This window comes from Stenella coeruleoalba, assembly GCF_951394435.1.
Source record: "Stenella coeruleoalba genome assembly, chromosome: 2".
NCBI lineage: Eukaryota > Metazoa > Chordata > Mammalia > Artiodactyla > Delphinidae > Stenella > Stenella coeruleoalba.
This window is the reverse complement of record NC_137147.1, coordinates 158,799,930-158,820,075: the sequence shown is the minus strand read 5'-3', so window position 1 is coordinate 158,820,075 and position 20,146 is coordinate 158,799,930. Positions and strand designations below refer to the sequence as shown.

The 20,146-nt window shown below is 42.1% G+C and overlaps 1 protein-coding gene across 2 annotated transcripts in view; it reads left to right on the top strand.

Annotated features, from left to right (window-relative positions):
* The window catches only part of ITIH5 (inter-alpha-trypsin inhibitor heavy chain 5), a 74,069-nt gene that overhangs the window by 35,319 nt on the left and 18,604 nt on the right, over positions 1 to 20,146 (top strand). For both annotated transcript variants that reach the window (XM_079914355.1, XM_079914354.1), the window contains exons 6-7: positions 877 to 1,046; positions 4,618 to 4,734. In XM_079914355.1, coding sequence (XP_079770481.1) covers positions 877 to 1,046; positions 4,618 to 4,734 — 287 coding nt within the window. The remainder of the gene's footprint in view (positions 1 to 876; positions 1,047 to 4,617; positions 4,735 to 20,146) is intronic.

The following is a 20,146-nucleotide window of genomic DNA, read 5'->3' as shown; positions in this document are numbered from 1 at the left end:
TCGCAGACCAATTAAATGAGCTCTTGGCCCGGGCATTGGTATGTTTTCTACTCCCCCAGATGCTACATTCAACCCAAAACTGGGGACCAGGGCTTCAGAAGAGCAAGTTAAAAGACAGGACAAGTAAACAATCACAAAATACAGAATGTAAGAAACTCCATAGGACAAATAACCAGTGTTTTACAGCACTTATGTGTAGCATTAGAAAAGAGGTGAAGAGGGGGGACACTAGTGGATTAAAAGAGATTTAAGAAACATAAACCAAATGTGATGTGGGGACTTTGTTATGATCCTGATTCAAACAAAGCAACTGTTCCAAGATAGGTTCTAGAGACTCAGGAAAATTTAAATACAAACTGAGTATAGGTTGATAATTAAGTATAGGTTGATAATTAAGCATTAATTTTGTTACTTGTGCCAGTGGTTTTGTGGTTACACTAAAAGTGTTCTTGTAGTTAGAGATATATACTGAAGTATTCATGGATGAAGTATGAGGGCTCAGATTTGTTTTAAAATTCTAGGAAACACTTGTGAGAGGATACATAAAAACAGATGCAAAAGATTGGTAAAAGGTTGATAATTGTTAAAGTCAGGTGATGGGTACATGGGAGTTCATTTTACTGTTCTGTCTACTTTTGCGTATTTTAAAAATTCTTATAAGAAAAGATTTAAAAGGAGGCATAGAAGTGAAATATATGCTAACATACCTGGTGCATTGTGATATGTTATCTGTACGAAGTTTTGGGAGTTCATATGAAACATAAACCTGCACTAAAATAAAGTCTAACCCTTTGTGTCCATGCAAAATAGATCTTGTTTCTTTTCAGAAAAAATTTATGTATTCAGTTATTAATTATCTTTATATCTCGCTTACAGATGATTCTGGGCCACCTCCTTCTACTGTTATCAACCAAAACGAAACTTTTGCCAAAGTCGTTTTTAAACCTACTGTGGTCCAACAAGCCAAGATTGCCCAGAATGGCATTTTGGGAGATTTCATCATTAGATATGATGTTAATAGGGAACAGAGCATTGGGGACATCCAGGTAATGGGTTCGTTGTTGCCGTTTCATGTTAGTTGCTTGATACTCTTAGTTACACCCAGAACTAGGGATTTCAATACTTACCTATGGGAGAGAGAACTTCCAGTTCTTAGGAAATCTGTTTTAACCCCAAATATGTCTCCAAGAAGACCAGCAGTGTTCCCTTGCTGGAGGCTGCGGTTATCTGTTTCCTGCGTCAGTAATCTGGAATCAAATGAAACCTGTAATTTTCCCTGCGGTGTTTTAGATGAAGTTAGAACTTAGTTCATCTTTAATTTTAACTTAGAGAGACTGGCCCGTGGCTCCTTTTTCTTAGGTTATGTTGCTCCAAAGACAGGGTGGGAATATCAAAATGTATTAATGTGCATCCAGGGTGTAAGCAGTCTTTATGTCTTAACATGAAAGGTGGTTAGGAAAAACCAGATAATGAAGGGAGCAGGATTCTCAAGTGACAAGAGTCAAGAAGGGATGGATAATTTAAATTGATTTAGTCAGTGGAGTCGATATACTTTTAAGGAATGACTTTATACAGATTAAATTAGCAATTAGTCAAAGATGTCACAAAGAAAGAAAACTACAGACCAATATCACTGGTGAACATAGATGCAAAAATCCTCAACAGAATGCTAGCAAACAGATTCCAACAGCACATTAAAAGGATCATACAGGCTTCCCTGGTGGCGCAGTGGTTCAGAGTCCGCCTGCCGATGCAGGGGACACGGGTTCGTGCCCTGGTCCGGGAAGATCCCACATGCCGCGGAGCGGCTGGGCCCGTGGGCCATGGCCTGTGCGCCCGGAGCCTATGCTCTGCAACGGGAGAGGCCAAGACAGTGAGAGGCCCGTGTACCGCAAAAAAAATAAATAAAATAAAAGGATCATACACCATGATCAAGTGGGGTTTATCCCAGGAATGCAAGGATTCTTCAATATACGCAAATCAATCAATGTGATACACCATGTTAACAAATTGAAGGAGAAAAACCATATGGTCATTCAATAGATGCAGAGAAAGCTTTCAACAAAATTCAACATCCATTTATGATAAAAAACTCTCCAGAAAATGGGTATAGAGGGAACTTACCTCAACATAATAAACGCCATATATGACAAACCCACAGCCAACATTGTTCTCAGTGGTGAAAAACTGAAACCATTTCCTCTAAGATCAGGAACAAGACAAGGTTGTCCACTCTCACCACTATTATTCAACATAGTTTTGGAAGTTTTAGCCACAGCAATCAGAGAAGAAAAAGAAATAAAAGGAATCCAAAATGGAAAAGAAGTAAAGCTGTAACTGTTTGCAGATGGCATGATACTATACATAGAGAATCTTAAAGATGCTACCAGAAAACTACTAGAGCTAATCAATGAATTTGGTCAAGTAGCAGGATACAAAATTCATGCACAGTAATCTCTTGCATTCCTATACAATAATGATGAAAAATCTGAAAGAGAAATTAAGGAAACACTCCTACTTACCATTGCTAAAAAAGAATAAAATACCTAGGAATAAACCTCCCTAAGGAGACAAAAGACCTGTATGCAGAAAACTATAAGACACTGATGAAACAAATTAAAGATGATACAAACAGATGGAGAGCTATACCATGTTCTTGGATGGGAAGAATCAACATTGTGAAAATGACTATACTACCCAAAGCAATCTGCAGATACAATGCAATCCCTATCAAACTACCAATGGCATTTTTCACAGGACTAGAACAAAAAATTTCACAATTTGTATGGAAACACAAAAGACCCCTAATAGCCAACGCAATCTTGAGAAAGAAAAACAGAGCTGGAGGAATCAGGCTCCCTGACTTCAGACTGTACTACAAAGCTACAGTAATCAAGACAGTATGGTACTGGCACAAAAACAGAAGTATAGATCAATGGAACAGGTTAGAAAGCCCAGAGATAAACCCACACACATATGGTCACCTTATCTTTGATAAAGGAGGCAAGAATATACAATAGAGAAAAGACAGCCTCTTTAATAAGTGGTGCTGGGAAAACTGGACAGCTACATGTAAAAGAATGAAATTAGAACACTCCCTAACACCATACACAAAAATAAACTCAAAATGGATTAAAGACCTAAATGTAAGGCCAGACACTATAAAACTCTTAGAGGAAAACATACACAGAACACTCTATGACATAAATCACAGCAAGATCCTTTTTGACCCACCTCCTAGAGAAATGGAAATAAAAACAAAAATAAACAAATGGGACCTAATGAAACTTAAAAGCTTTTGCACAGCAAAGGAAACCATAAACAAGACCAAAAGGCAACCCTCAGAATGGGAGAAAATATTTGCAAGCGCAGCAACTGACAAAGGATTAATCTTCAAAATTTACAAGCAGCTCATGCAGCTCAATATCAAAAACACAAACAACCCAATCCAAAAATGGGGAGAAGATCTAAATAGACATTTCTCCAAAGAAGATATGCAGATTGCCAACAAACACATGAAAGGATGCTCAACATCATTAATCATTAGAGAAATGCAAATCAAAACTACAGTGAGGTATCACCCCACACCAGTCTGAATGGCCATCATCAAAAAATCTACAAACAACAAATGCTGGAGAGGGTGTGAAGAAAAGGGAACCCTCTTGCACTGTTGCTTGGAATGTAAATTGATACAGCCACTATGTAGAACAGTATGTAGGTTCCTTAAAAAACTAACAATAGAACTATCATAAGACCCAGCAATCCCACTACTGGGTATATACCCTGAGAAAATGATAATTCATAAAGAGTCATGTACCACAATGTTCATTGCAGCTCTATTTACAATAACCAGGATATGGAAGCAACCTAAGTGTCCATCAACAGATGAATGGATAAAGAAGATGTGGCACATATATACAATGGAATATTACTCATCCATAAAAAGAAACAAAATTGAGTTATTTGTTGTGAGGTGGATGGACCTAGAGTCTGTCATACAGAGTGAAGTAAGTCAGAAAGAGAAAAATACCATATGCTAACACATATATATGGAATCTAAAAAAAAAAAAATAAGGTTCTGAAGAACCTAGGGACAGGACAGGAATAAAGACACAGACATAGGGAATGGACTTGAGGACACAGGGAGTGGGAAGGGTAAGCTGGGACGAAGTGAGAGAGTGGCATGGACGTATATACACTACCAAATGTAAAATAGATAGCTAGTGGGCAGCAGCCACATAGCACAGGGAGATCAGCTCAGTGCTTTGTGACCACCTAGAGGGGTGGGATAGGGAGGGTGGGAGGGAGAAATGAGAGGGAAGAGATATGGGGATAAATGTGTATGTATAGCTGATTCACTTTGTTATAAAGCAGAAACACACCATTGTAAAGCAATTATACTCCCATAAAGATGTTTAAATAAATAAACAGATTAATTTGCAATTAGTTGGAGGAATCAGGACCATGGATACTTTTGTTCTGGGTACAGAATCTGGCCCTAGACTCTGTTTCATGCTACCTTTGACTTTTATTAGAGATCCCATAGACTATCCATTTTGGTTTGTTTTCCTACCTAATCTGGGTACTACCATTTTTACATTCTTTTCCCTCCACCAGGTTCTAAATGGCTATTTTGTGCACTACTTTGCCCCCAAAGACCTTCCTCCGTTACCCAAGAATGTGGTGTTTGTGCTTGACAGCAGTGCCTCCATGGTGGGAACCAAACTGCGGCAGGTGAGTGAGTGCTTCCTGCCCGTTTTTTCCTCTCTCACATTTGCCTGGGACAGTGATGTTCTCAGTGAATAGAATTCAACTGATGACAAATGTCTGCTTTACCATTCAGCTGTTCCTGCCTGTGGGGAACCTTCCTGAACTGATTCAGTTAAGCCAGGGACATAAATTATCATTTCAGCCTGGGGGTTTTAGGAGAGCAGAGGGCTGTAGAAACACCTTGAAATAAAGGGGACTGGCAGGGTAGATAGTGTGAATGAGAGGGGAATTCGAGGAGAAGGCCACTCAACAGCACCATTGTTGATGGAATAATTCCTTTCAGTAGCGATGTCCTTTGAGAACAACGGAATAAAATCATTGGCAGCCCCCTTGGCCTGTAGTTAGAACCAAGGACTTGTATCTCAGTAATTCAGGACTACTATTCTCACAGTATTTAGGATGAATCTTAGAATTCCAGGGATGGGGGGACATTAAGGGGACCTGTAGTCTGTGCTGAAAAATTAAATTATCCCCAAAATACAACTATTTACCTTTTTTCACAAACCATAGGAAAAGGCTATTCCTTATCCTACTCTTGTATCATAAATATCAGAAATTTGCATTTATAGTATATTTCCAACTCACATAGTGGAAAACAGAACTTTTTCTGTACTGGTTGCCAGACCAACGAATATCTCTACATTCAACAAAGAACTAGGTCTCTTAGGTTTCTTTCTTAATTCATTATCTGTTTTTATCAATTAATGATAAATATGTGGTCTAATGAGTAAAATAGTATCTGAAACCTCTTAGGAACCCTCTGTCCCCCCTGTTTCCACCCCTAGGTTTCCCTCCACATAGAATTGAACCTGATCTTAGCTGATAAATTATTGCAAACATTTTCTGTTATTACTTTGTAGTTACTTTCACCATTTATATTTTTAAAAAGATGCAGTATTATATGTATATATAGACCTCACCATGCGGCTTGTGGGATCTTAGTTCCCCAACCAGGGACTGAACCCAGGTCCCTGGCATTGGAAGTGTGGCATCCTAACCAGTGGACTGCCAGGGAATTCCCAGTATAATATATTGATCTTTTCTCCATGACGTCTGATTTTCCCCCACCCAAAAATCGTGAAAAATATATTCCAAAATGTGATACAAGGATTTGTTTTAACTCTTTTCTTTTGGAGGATAGCCAAATATAATTTTTAACTTGTATAAGGGGAAGGTAACCTCTCCTGTAAGCTAGATTTTCCTGGTTCTTCTGCATCACGTTCTTGTACAGTCAGCCTGCTGACTCCTTCCTTTCTAATACTTTTTCTTCAGTCAGCATCTCTGACCTTCCATCTGGGATTCCTTTTTTTTTTTTTTTCTTTTTTTGCACCTGAAGAACATTCACTGGTATCTTTTTAATGGTGGGTCTGCTGGTACAGACTTCTCAGTTTTTGCTTGTCTGAAATGATTTATTTCCCTCTCCCTCTTTAAGGATATTATTACTGGGGATGTCAGTTCTAGGTTGGCAGTGATTTTCTTTCAGCCCATTGAAGGTATATTCCATTGTCGCCTGGGTTCCATTGTTGCTGTTGAAAAGTCCATAATAATTTAAACTGTCGTTCCTCTAAAGGTAATCTTTTATGGTCAACTGTCTTTAAGATTTTCCTCTTCATCTTTAATTCTCTGTAGTTTTAAAATGATGGTTCTAGATGTGTATTTCTTCTTATTATTTTCTCCCTGAAGTTCCTAAGGCTTCATGAATTTGGGGATTCACGGGAAAGGCGTCAGCTGTCATCCATGAAATTGCTTCGACTCACTTTTCCTCCTGGGATTCCCATGTTAGATTTTTTTCCTCCATATTCTCTGTGTTTCCCATGATGTCTTCTGTATATTCCAAATTTTGCCTTTCCATGCTTCATTCCAACCTGTCTTCCAGTTCACAGATTCTCCCTTCAGGTCTGATCTGCTGTTAAACTCACCCATTGAGTTATTTCAGGTATTGTGTTTTTTAGTTCTAGAATTTCCATTTGGTTCTTTTTCAGATTTGCTCTCTCACTTTTTAGAATGTTATGTACTAAGTTTTTAATACTTTTTTTATTTTCTCAAGCACAGTACACATAGCAATTTAAAGTCCACATCTGATAATTACAAACTCTAGAGCCACTTAAGAGCTGTTTTGATTGTCACTCATCTTTTCTCCAGTGTGACTGGTTATCTTCCATTGTGTGATGGGCATTATATTGAAAATGTTTTGTAGAAATAGTTTGAGGCCTAGGATCAGGATCTATTCCTCTAGAGAGTTTTGAGTTATTTCTGTCAGGTTCCTGGGGGAATAACAAACTGGGATCATTTTAGTCCATTTTCAGGGCTTGAGATTTTTATGGGCAGACCAGATGGCTCAGAGCTGGATTGCAGTCCTTTCAAAAGCTGGTTTATTTCTATCCTTGGAGGTCTCTGGACATCAGCTCTTGGATGCTTAAGCTAAAAAGTGATCCCAGATGCTGAGCCCCCCTCTTTAAATTTTCATCTTCTCCCAGATATTTTTCTCACTATTTTATTAACTCTTTGATACTTTCAAGATTTAAAAATATATACATTTTGTTTAACTTTTCAGTTGTTCTTAGTGGGAAGGTTGAGTACGAATTGCATGTAGGTTTTACTTATGGGCATCATTTTCCAAAGTTTTATTCACATATAAGTGAAGCATTCTTTTGTTGTGGTTGATTATTTATTGATGTTTCAGAGGCCTTATAACCTTTCCATATTTACTAAGTACTCTGTAAAGTTCCTTGCTTTATGTACTCCAGGTTCTTAAATGCCATTTGTTTGCTAAGTTGTTTTTGTGCCTTTGGTGGATAATATCAATAGATGTTGACAGAAGGATAATCATGGCTTCTTTTGAGACCACTGTTGGCCACAGAAGACAGTGTTAATTAGGCCTTGTGTATGATTCAGTATAATAATTCCCGTTTGGAATTCCAGTCAGTTAACAGCTGCAGAGTAGGTGCCATGTGCTACATTTCCCTGTGTATCTCATTAAATTCCTATGCACCTATTGCACTTCAGATTTTCTGGGTTTTTTTTTTCTCTTTTCTTTAAGACAAGAAGCTTCGTGAGGGCAGGGTTTGGGTTTCCTCTATAGAAAACAGCATTTGATGAAGATATTGATGATTAAAGTTACTGCAACCAATCTGAATTCAGTAAATATTTTATATTTTGATATTTTTACTTACCATCATATTATAAATTATCCAATGGTTTTAAATATTCTTTCAAAACCTGATTTTAATGGCCACAGAGCAGCACTATTCCACAGAAACCTCTGTGAGAATGGGGATGTTTGGTACCACTGCTATCCAGTATGGTAGCCCCTTGTCACATGTGGCTATTGAGCACTTGAGCAACTGAGGAGCTGAATATTTAATTTTATTTAATTTTAGTACATTTAACTTTAAATACCGCATGTGGCTGATGGTTACCATTATTGGACAGTGCAGCTAAACAATATTTACTCCACCACCACGAGAGACTTTGAAGTTATTTCCATTTTTTGCTAATATAAGCAGCATCGGAATGACTGTCTTCAGTAGAAATCCGTGGCTGTATGCCTGATCATTTTCTTTAGTTACATTTTTTAGAAGTAGGGCAAGGAACACCAACCCATTTGTGGTTTTTAATTCATATTGCAAAAACATTTTTCCAGAAAGACTGTACCAATTTATAACATTTAAACCTGTTACCAGACTAAGAATTCTAAATAAATTAAGCAGTTAAAAGTAATCAATGAACCACATGCCAAAATATGTAAGAAAATATAGGTGCACATTTAACTACTTTTGAAGTAAGGAAAGACTTTCTAAACTTAAAAGCAATGAAAGTAATTACAAAGGAAGAAGATCAATAACTTCAGCTATATAAAAATTTCAAACTTCTGTTTTAAATAAAAAGGGAACAAAAGACTGGGGAAAACTTTGCAGCAAAAAGAGGTTTATCTTTAATATATAAAGTGCTATATGAGGAGGAAAGGAGTTTATCTTTAATATGTAAAGAGCTACTCCAGATCAATGAAATTAATTCTGTATAAGAAAATGGGCAAAGGATGTGAAACAATTTACAGAGAATAAGAAGATTCAATAAGATTATGAAAAAGAGTCAATTGTACTAGTAACTAAAGAAATGCAAGTTTAAAGAAATACGATTTTCATCTTCATAATGTAAATTACTTATAATGACAGTTTCTATTGTATGCATTTGTAGAACTCAACAAAATTATAATATTTAAATGATTTCCTAATAAATATTAAGAAACACCCAAATGGTAAAATGCATGATCAGTTCTACTGCATGGTCACAAGAAGGCCATTCATCACCCAAAGGCTACAGCAGCTTGAAAGCCTCTCACATCTTCAGGAACCTGAGTCACTTCAGGATTTAACCTCAAGCCCAGTCCATTCCAGCACACATGGCTCTTCTCCCACTTCTTATGGGAGAACTATCAATAACCTTCTTACCAAATAACCCCCAGAAAGATAAATCCTGCCCCAAATTGTGCAGACAAAATCAATGAACTGAACCAGGGGCTCCTAGACTTACTTTTAATGATAACATAATTCAGGTGCTTCTTAAAAATGGAGCATGAAGCATTTTCAATATGCTAAGGCAATTACATGAATTTTTTAATTAATGAGTATTTAATCTTTATAACGATTTGGTTGTCATCCCCATTTCACTGATGGAGAAACTGAGGCTTTGCAAAGGTAGATAACACAGCTAGTAAATGGCAGGGCCAGGCTTCAAAGCCAGGTCTGACCCTGAAGGCCATAAATCAAACCAAGATGCTGTGAGGTCTCAGTGAAAGTAACGGGGTGATGAGACAGCATTCCCATGTGCAGTGACAGATGTGCAGATGGCAACACGGTCAATGCCTTTACATTTCAAGACTCAGTTGAGAAGGCTGCATCTAGAGGGAGGGATTTCCTTACCAAGTGCAGTGTAATGATAGATGTCACTCTGTTATTCTCCCCTCTTCCTTCCTTCCTGGATAGGGAATCCCATTCCTTGCAAGGCACTGAACGTCTGGCATGCACTCTGCTGCCTTCTGAGCCGCAGTGTGGCCGCTTTCCAGGAGAACCACCCTAGAGCAGCCAAACACATGTCAGAAGCCTCCAGGCAATTTCTAAAGCCCGTGGCTGCCTTGAGTGGTTTTGAAAACCACTGACTGTTTTAGCAGCTCTCATCTCCTTGAAGGCCACAGCCCTGAGTGAACAGCTTAGCTGGCTCTTTGTAGAGTCTGGTATACAGTATTGTGTCCCCTGGTGAAGAGGGAGATTACCCCCAAACACAGGGCTTTGGTGATATGTCAGCAGGCTTGGCAACATCAGCCATGTGTCTCGGGTCCACTCTTGTGCTGTGAAGAATCATGCATTGACTCTCATCCTGGATGTTCTTGGCTCCCGCATCTTTGAAGGGCCCGAGATACTTCACTGTATTTATCACAATGTTGGGCATATAGTTGGTATTGAGTAAGTACTTAAACAACTGATCTATAAGGAATTGTAAAGGTCATTTCACCTTAAAATGTATTCTTAGTCAAGGGTCTATCAGTACCTGAGGAGCGCCCCGAACTGTGTGCGTTTGGCATTGTCTCCTTCTGGTCCTCACATCCTGGTAGGAATGTGAGCCTGGATGCCGGGACTTAACCAGCCTGGGGGCAGCTTCAGCAACTCCTGCAGCTGCTGGCTCAGGGCTCAGCTCCGTTTTCTCTCCACCTGCTCTTGCTGAAAAATATATTGAGATGGCTCTGGTGTTGGGTCAGGCAAGATTTCTGCCTCCCAGCTTGAGTTTGTGAAACTTCTTAGTGAGACGGGGATCTGAAGAGGAACAAAAACCGTGAGCGGGTTAGACCTTTTTTACTCTGTCTGGTTACCTGCTTAAGGGATTGGCACAAGCAAACATAACGTGGGAACACTGAGGATAGTAGGTGTCTATTAAATACAGTCTTCTTTGACAAGGGTCTGCATGTTCTTCTCATTCTTTGCCCTAAGCTATATTATTGGACCTACTACTTTTGCCTTCATATTAAGGAGCTTGGCTAAGGGACCCGCTTTGGCGACCAAGCAGTGGCTAATACATGAGTTAACAGATGTCTTTCATGCCACAACTTTCTGCAGACTTGCTCCATTCTCTGCCAATCCTAGACTCCCATGTGGCTTTGGGAGGTTGTCTTCCTTTCTCCGTTTAATGTAGTCAACAGTTTTCGAGGGCAAAGAACAAGCGCAGAGGTGCTTATCTGTAATTGCCAAACTAAAATGAGGGGAAGTGTGAGCTTGTGAATCGGAGAACTCGCATCTGAATTTCATTCGTGCTTCCTTCACTGGCTTACTTCATGCTCCAGAACCTCACTTTCTTCTTTGAGCAAAATTGGGCTTCCATGTGCTATTTGGACATTCTGTGTGTAACCTTATAGGCAAATGGTCTGTAAGCTCCATGGGTTTGGGAACCATCTTGGTTTTGATCATTAGAGTACACAGCCCCAGCTCCTAGCATGGTACCTGGCATGTAGCAGGGTAGTGATTTTTGCTGAAAAACCCACCAGAGCATAAATTATTAAATGTAACTGGCATTTTTAAAGGTAGTAGCTACAGCCCCTGAGTGACCAGCAGGTACCCAGCACACTAAGGGTTTTCCATACATTTGTTCATTTCATCTTCCAGCAATCCATCGAAATAGACATGGTTATCCCTATTTTGTAGATGAGAAGGTGAGGGACAGGAAGGTGATGTAAGTGCACTGAAATATACAAAGTTATATGTAGAAAAGTTTGGAGTGAAGCCCGGTCTACCCCACCCTGAAGCTCTTCCCCATAACATTCTTCACTGTATCATGAGGGCGGAACTTCAGGCCGGCGCTCAGGCTTTCGGGCTCTACCTGTTCTTTTTCTTTTCCTGTTTTTTTTTTCTTTCTTTTTTTTAATTGAAGTATAGTTGATGTACAATGTTGTATTAGTTTCAGGTACAGCAAGGTGATTCAGATATAGATATTCTTTTTAAGATTCTTTTCCCTTATAACAGCAGTCCCCAACCTTTTTGGCACCAGGGACTGGTTTCGTGGAAGACAATTTTTTTCGTGGACCAGGTGGGGCAGGTATGGTTCAGGCGGTAACGCGAGCCATGGGGAGCGGCAGATGAAGCTTCGCTTGCTCGCCTGCCGGCACTCACCTCCTGCTGTGCGGCCTGGCTCTTAACAGGAGACTCCCCACCCTATAAGGCAGGGGCTGGGGACCCCTGCCTTACAGGTTATTACAAAATATTGAGTATGGTTCCCTGTGCTAGATAGTAGGTCCCTGTTGCTTGTCTATTTTATATACAACACCTATTCTTACGCCAAGTGAGGAGATCACTTGAACGCTGCCCATCTCAGGTGAGTGCACAGAGGTCACCTGCCCTGAGAGACTTCCCCCAGCAGCGTGCTGTTGTGAGAAATGAATGGAGCTGCTGCTCTGATACACAGAATTAACTGTTAGTGTTTCCTTATTTAGCTTTAAGCCTACCTGGGGCGTGTGCAGGGATGCAGGCCGCTTTCCCTCTTATGATTTGGGTTGGACAGGCTGAGCGTGAGGATGGAGACCACAGAGGTGCAGAGTGAGGAATCTCTGGGTACCATGAGGTCCAGTGGTGTCTGCTGGTACATTCCTTTTAGCCGTTCTCTTCAGGAGCGGTGAGAATGCTGGAAAGACGTTAAGATGTGGAGAGAGTACCTTTGAAGTGGTGGGGATCAAAGGAGGGCAGTCTGAGTTTCGCTGAGCAGCCCGGAAGAATGCTGGACAGGGCCAGCCCGGCCCAGAAGGACCTCGGGGAGGTGATCTGGTTGGAGGAGAGCGCTCCCTGCACATGTGAAGGAGCTCAGAAAGGAGGGATGCAGGCGTACAAAGGAGATCATGTCTAAGAAATTTGGCGTCTCCAGAGGTTGGCACCGTGCACCTGTCATGCAAGTAAAAAACGGACAGTGTAAGGTTTGGGCCCTCCTGCCTCACTTTTTCAGGCTGCAGGCCTTGTGGTGAGCCTCTGAAAGCATGACTCCAGTTAATAACACAATGTCCAGTTTCCCTCTTTCCAGTTTTCTGGGACAGGGGTCAGCAAACGTTTTCTAAAAATAACAGACCAGTGAATATCTTAAGCTTTACAGGCTGGATGGACTCTGTCGTAATGACTGAACCCTGCCGTTGTAGCGCAAAGGCAGCTGTTGCAACGTGCAAAGAAATGGGCTTGTCGTCTTCCCATAAAATTGTACTTATTCAAAAGAAGTAGCAGCCTGGATTCGGCCCCCAGGCCGTGGTTGGCTGACCCCTGGTCTAGAGTGGCGGCTAATTGGTGTTGTCTAGGAAGACTGTTTCAGTTGATGGCGTTTATCCTCATCTCCTGAGCTGCCTTTGTCCAGACAGTGCTACTAACAGATGCATGTCTCAGAAATACATTGCAGAACAGAGGTCTGGGACTCAGGGCCGTGAACGGAAGGCAGTGGGGGAAACTGGTGTCTTTGGGCTCAGACTCAGAATATGAGGAAATAAATGATGGGCAGAGGGCAAAATGTTTTTACCCTGGGCCACCAATGAAAACTTGAATCTTTTTGTTTCAAAAAAAAGAAAAACTTGCTCTTCAACAAAGATCATATAGATAATTTTAAATAAATAGGAGGCACCCATTTAAAAAGTTTGCTGAGGCAGTTAAGACTGAGCTAAATGAGGTCATGTCTAAAAAGTTTTGAGGATCTCTGAATGAAGGTACTATGTGGCTATCATAGGAAGGAAACATGAACAGTACAGAGCTTTGAGTACTCTTGTATTATCTGTCCAGAGTGCGGGCCTTGTGGTCAGCATCTGAAAGCATGGTCTTTGTATAACCCAAAGCCTAGCTTCCCCTTCCTGGCATCCTGACCTTGCACTTACGTCTTTCCAGTGGGGATTTCGATCAGCAGACCTTCTCTGTAAGGGGCTAGATAGGGAACTTATGCTACAAGTAACAACGAGATAAATGCTATAAGTCAAAGAGGATTAAATGAGGTAACAAATGTGGAATGATTATCAGAGTGTCAGAAAGCATTGTTATTCCTGGATTGCATCCACTTGGTTGGCTGATGGAAAGGGGGTACAATTCCTAAGACCTGCCCAGGTCTGACATCACAGCCACCTCGTTCTCTTGCTTAGGACCCCACTCTCCCTCAGGATGGCATCTTGGCTTTGACTCCAGACTTCAGATTCTCCAAGAATGAAATACATGTGGATTATGTGCTATGGGAGAGGTATGAGGCATGGGGGTACAAAGATAAATAAGACAGAGCCTTTTCTCCCAAGAGGTCCAGAGAAGAAAAGTCATGTAGAAAATTGTATGCAAAGTGCTCCCTGTGATAGAGGTACATGTAGGGTCCAGTCACGGCACGATGGAGGTGCTGATCAGTTTTTTTGAGGGGATCAGTTTTTTTGAATGCTTCCCAGGGGAGGGGATAGTTAAGTCTTTCAGAAGTTAATTCAGGGATGGGATAAGAAGGGAGAGGGAGAGAGAGATAATGTGCAAAACCACGGAGGTGAGAGGAAGAGTATATATAAGAAAAGCACCAGAGGAAGACAAACACTGTATGATATCCCTTATACGTGGAATCTGAAAAGTACAACAGACTAGTGAACATGGCAGAAAAGAAGCAGACTCAGGTAGAGAACAAACTAGAGGTTACAGTGCGGAAAGGGAAGGGGGGCGGGGCAAGATAGGGAAGGGTAGGGGAGTAAGAGGTACAAGCTATTAGGTATAAAATAAGCTAAAAGGTTGTATTGTATAACACAAATATAGCCAATAATTTATAATAACTATAAATGGAATATAACCTTTAAAAATTGTGAATCACTTTATCGTACACCTGTAGTAGATATGTTATACATCAAGTATACTTCAATTAAAAAAAAAGGAAAAGCATCCTATTTAAGTCACTTTAATGAAAGACCTTAGAATTCTGCTGGGGAAAAGAAATATAGATAATCAGGTGTTAATCAAATCCAACATGCCATGTATTCTAGATAGTGGAAAGAATCTGGTGGAAAGGAAAGGGCTTGAGGTACTTGACAAAAGATTAATGATGGAGGTGACCTAGGAGTTAGTCCTTGAAGGTGGCAGGAAAGGACGGAGTGAATTCTTGGTTGGGGAAAAACATGAAGAAAGCTACGAGACGAGAGTGAATAAGTTATAGCCGTAAGTTTGTGGTAATATTTTGGATTAGATAACTTGAAAACCATTCTGATTGGAGAGGCAGGGATATTGTCACAAGTCCTCAGGTGCACAGCTGAGCAAACAGAGGACACCGCAGATTCTCAGCATGGAAGGGGCACCAAGGGGCAGAGTGGTGACAGACACAGGGACACCGCCACTGTCCCAGCCTGCTGGAGGGTGACTCCACTTGCTCAATTTCCTTGTGTGTACGATCCTCATGTGCTGATGTGCTGCGTATACTTCTCTCGTAACTGTTCCACTCTTTCTCACTGACTGTGGCTTTTTCACAGCCTCCCCACATCCTTCTGTTATATTCTTGATGTTCGCCAGGGCACATTTCTGGGTATTTAAAGCGAGTAGCCTAGGTGGACCTACGCCAGGGACACAGAAGTCATAAGAACTCATACCTAAGGGAAAGTTGGATGGGTCAAGGGGTGGTCAGAGAGTCAAACACCGCAAAAGTCTGTAGACTGAAACGGGTAGGACTCTAGAATCCAAGCATGCAGTTGGGCAATATAAACTTCAGAATCTAGACCTGGCCCTGGGGACCAAGAACTCAGTCCTCTTAGTCAGTAGGTGTGTCAGAACGTGGGTGAAGGACTCCGTTTACAAAGATCTGTAAACGTAGGTGAACTTTTCTGGGTTAGCATCCTCTTATCTACTTCCTGCTTGAGCAGGAAGCCATACCTGTGAATGAACACCTGGAGCCTATGACCACCTGGATAGAAGTGGTGAGGTTATATTCTTGGCCAGAGTAAGAGGGATGGCATCAGCCATGTGAGCAGATCGTGATAACTACTAACCTTCCATGTGAAGAGAAGTGAAAAAGATTATCTCTTTTGAGCCTTGAGTTATTTCTACATCAAGCACGGGAAATAGATGTGCTTACTACATCATAAAGAATCAAAGAAATGTTATTGGCAAAGAGCTTTTTAGAAAAATGTACCATGACATTGTTAGGTAAATACCTGATACATTTGTCAAAGCAAAGTCAAAACATTAGGTGATAGATTGTAACGTTATCCAGAGCATTCATATGAGAGTTTGCTTCTCAAGTTAGAATAATGTTATCCAAACACAAAGACTCGTGAAATATAGTTATGTTTATATTGCAAAAGATGCTCTAATATCTAAACCTATTCAGACTTTTTTTATTCAGCCAGAATTTAGTTAAAAACTATTCTCTTTTAGAACCAGTCCTGAAGTAATACTGGAATTTAGATCTGAACTTTTACTAGAACAGTGCTTTTCTCTTGCTATGAAGGGACAACCATTTAACATTTTTACACAGATTGGGTAATCAGAACCAGAGTTATAACATAATTTAGCACAGTATTGCATTGAAAGAGCATTTGAAATTAGAATTCAAACAGTAAATGAAATTACAATAGCTTAAAATAATGTATTTTTAAATACGGGAGCCTTACGATTTTGCTTAATTTTGAAAATATGCTCTTCGTAATAGTACAGACAACGTAGAGACCAAAGAAATAGTTTTCTCCATTTACTCCTAGGTGAAATTTCAAGTTAATATTTAGCACTTACTAAACTGTTTTAAAATATTGGAAAATCTGATGACTTCTATCCCCAATTTTCCAATTATATAAAGAAGGCTTCTGAGTTTCTGCTGTTCCTCTAAAAGGAACACTTGGGCCAGGAGAAAAATAGTTTTAGTTTCTTTCAACAAGATTCCTCATATTGGACAGAGACACACTTTGATGGTTTATGTTTGTTTTATTACAGCTTAAAGTTTTTATTTTTAATACAAATTATATAATGTGTTCCATTTCAGGAGCTATTTACGGCAGAGAGGAGACAGGAGGGCACCAGGCTTTGTGTTATCACTGTTTTCCTTTATGGGTTTACATAACCTCTTGAACCGTGCCTATACTGTTGTCAGTGGGGTAACATTTTTAATATTTCAGGTTCTTCTCTGAAACCAATCTGTTGCTAGATTCTTTGGAAAGTGTAACAATGATATAGACACAAATATATTATGGAGAAATGGTCTTTCTCACTCAATTTATTGCCTTGCTCCTAAAATTGGGATTTTTTTTAAAAAACCCAATTACTTGGTGGGTCAGTCTCGATACAATTTCGGAAAAATTCCCTTCAGATCATTGAAAGACCTGTAGCATGTCCATGTAAGGTTGTGCTGCCTTTTGCAGAATCCGTGTGAAATGCCATGGTCTTGGAATACTGCCACTGAAGCGTAATTGCCACCCAGGGACTGGCGGCATCCAGCTGGCTTGTTGTGGCTGCTCTGGTCTTAGCCGTGACCTTGACTCCGGGGTGACGTGGGCTGTATGCCTGCGGAGGGCACAGAGAGAGGCCGGGATGGTGGGCATCTCCGTCCTCCTCAGTGCCGGCTTAGACAGGTGGTTTGAGGGTGCAGGGAGCACCTAATGTTGCAAACTTTGATGGGATAACAGACTGTTTTTTATTTCTGTCTGTCCTTCCATTGGAAGGACTCCATTGCCAGTCGTGGGCACAGAGGGGTCCCCCTGCTGGCAACAGGAGGGACTGCAGCTCACAGGAGGATGAGCTGCACACGCTTCCCTCTGGTCCCCACCCGTGTCCCTTATCTCCACCCACCTGGGAAGGGAGAAGGCCCACCTGTGCCCAGTTCCTATTTGGTGTATTCCACTCCCCAATATTACCTCTCAGAAACTTAGGGCTGTTTGCAGGGTATGTATCTGCTGATCATGATTCTCTTTCATGGCTCAAGCAAGACTTTTAGAAGGTCTTAGATTTCTTTTGTTTTCGATGAGAAAAATCATAGATGCTTTTCTCTCGGGTTCATCCAGAAGGAGTGTGTGGACCCAGGAAAGAGAAGAGGTCAGCTCCTCGGTAAACATTTTAGAACAAGGCAAGTGATAGGACTGCTTCGGAGCACAGCAAGTCCATTCTGCTGAAAAGCATGGCGTGGCTAGTATCTAGGACCCTTGAACTTGGATTTCCTCTATGATGTCACAACCCAGGGTCTGTGGTACAGAAGCCTTTTGTGTCAGAGTTAGTTGCTGGTGAGTGTGGTTTGGCGGGGACACAGAAGTGTCTGAGAAAACTGCGTCAGCGGGCACCCCGATGGAGTGGGCAGGCAGCTGGGTTTTCCATGGGCTCCACTGATGGGTCAGCCTGAGGGCGTGACTGCACGATGCTTGTCTCCTGGGGGATGTCTAAGAGTTGTTCACGACACAGTGGTCAGCACAGGGGGTGCTCACCCCACCCCCCCGAGGCTGTGCCGAGAGCCTCCAGCTGCTCAGGCTTAGTTTTGCAGGGAGGGGGAAGGAAGGGCCATCCCTTGTCTGTAGGATGGCTTGATGCAGGGCCCAGAGCCCGCAGGACAGAGCTGCCCGCAGACACTCCCTTCCCCGGGAGCAGCCCTCGTGAAGGGCAGCGTGAGAGAAGGGTGAAAAGGGGGCTGTACCTCCCGGGGCCCAGCCCTGCGCCTTTCCACAGACACCATCAGGGAAGCCTACAGAGTTCTGCTTCCTGAAGACCCACTGGAGCAAGAGGGACCGTCACCAACCATGTTGAATGAATAGAGAATCTGAAACCGAGAGCTCATCTTTATTTATTCACATGGGCCTGAAAGAATTTAAATGGACAGAGATGAAAAGGCTTACTGAATAATAAACCAAAGGTAGCACTGAAATTAACCTCTAAGACAGTTTTCAAAGGAAATACGTCTTTCCCCTCCTCTCCACCCAAGGAAAGTACCTATAAGAAGAAGGATTCCGGGCTTCCCTGGTGGCTCAGTGGTTAAGAATCCGTCTGCCAGTGCAGGGGACACGGGTTCGAGCCCCGGTCCTGGAAAATCCCACATGCCCCCGCGCCTAGAGCCCGTGCTCCACCACAAGAGAAGCCACCGCAATGAGAAGCCCGCACACTGCAACAAAGAGTAGCCCCCGCTCACCGCAACTCGCAGCAACGAAGACCCAACACAGCCAAAAATAAAAAATACATAAGTAAATTTAGAAAAAAAGGAAGAAGGGTTCCTCACCATGGAATAGTTTCAGGCAGGGACTCATCCCTGTTCTCTGAGATTCTACGTGGCTCAGATTAAAAGGAATCTTGTCTAAATGCTCCTTCCAGGCCACGGTGCTTCTTTACTATCTGAATAAGAAGAAGTTTTTCCTCTATTCGTTGTATCTGTGTGCCTTTTGTATCTTCCTTCAGTCCAAACACAACCTGGGATGTCAGAAGGAGCCCTTCTCGTTACATGTACAGACTGGTCTTTGCAGGTTGCCCTCTGGGACCCACAGGGAGTGGATCTGATCCATTGGTGCCTTCAGGGTAGCTCAGGCCTTCAAAGCAGCTTGGATTGTACATTCTCTGCCCTTCTGGGCTTTCTCTGATCTTTCTGGAATGCGCTTACCCTGTTTTCTGGGCTGTACTCTTGGAAAAAGTCTGACCAGGTTTCTGTTCATCTTCAGCGTATAAACGCAGGGTGCAGAAGTATCAGCTGAAGCCCCCTCACGTTTACTCTTCTATCTGGACCCTTACCTTCCTCCTGCCTGTTCAGCCTTCTACAGAACACAGAGCTCCCCAGGCCACCCGCCATCTAAGGAGACGGTCGGAGCTCGGAAAGGGTTAACGGATGGCGGTGGCTCCAGGCACCTTCTGCCCAGGTCTCTTGGACGAGGCCTTGGAGACCAAAGGTTCTAAGGCAATTGGAAATAGAGCCACTGGGAGCCCACGGGTCTGCCTGCCCTGGAGCACATGAGGATAAGTTACAGCTGTGGCCTTACAAGGTCATAAGAAACCCGTCGTTGCTGAGCTCAGGGGAGGAGGGTGGAGAGGCTCGAAGGACTATTCCTAATGCAGAACATCCATCACGATGGGGAAAAAATCATCAAAGGAGCCAGGCCAGCCCCGCTCGAGGGCTTTCGCGCTCTATTTAAGGAACCTCAGGATGCCAGCAGCTAAACAAACGGCAGGTCCAGCCTGCACCCTGGGGTGCTCAGCCAGCTCTGAGCCCCAGCAGCGGGAACATTTCCAAGTGCCTGCCTTAGTGTCGGGCTCCAAACTGTGTCGTCTCAGGGATGGCCACCGCCTGCTGTGGTCCCATCTGTCACCTCCCCGCTGTGGACCTTCAGACTTCCCAGAGGTCTAGACTCTTGGACGGAGAATGACGCCGAGCCCGTCTTTGCTCATGCTGGGGTTGTGTTGGCTCTGAGTGG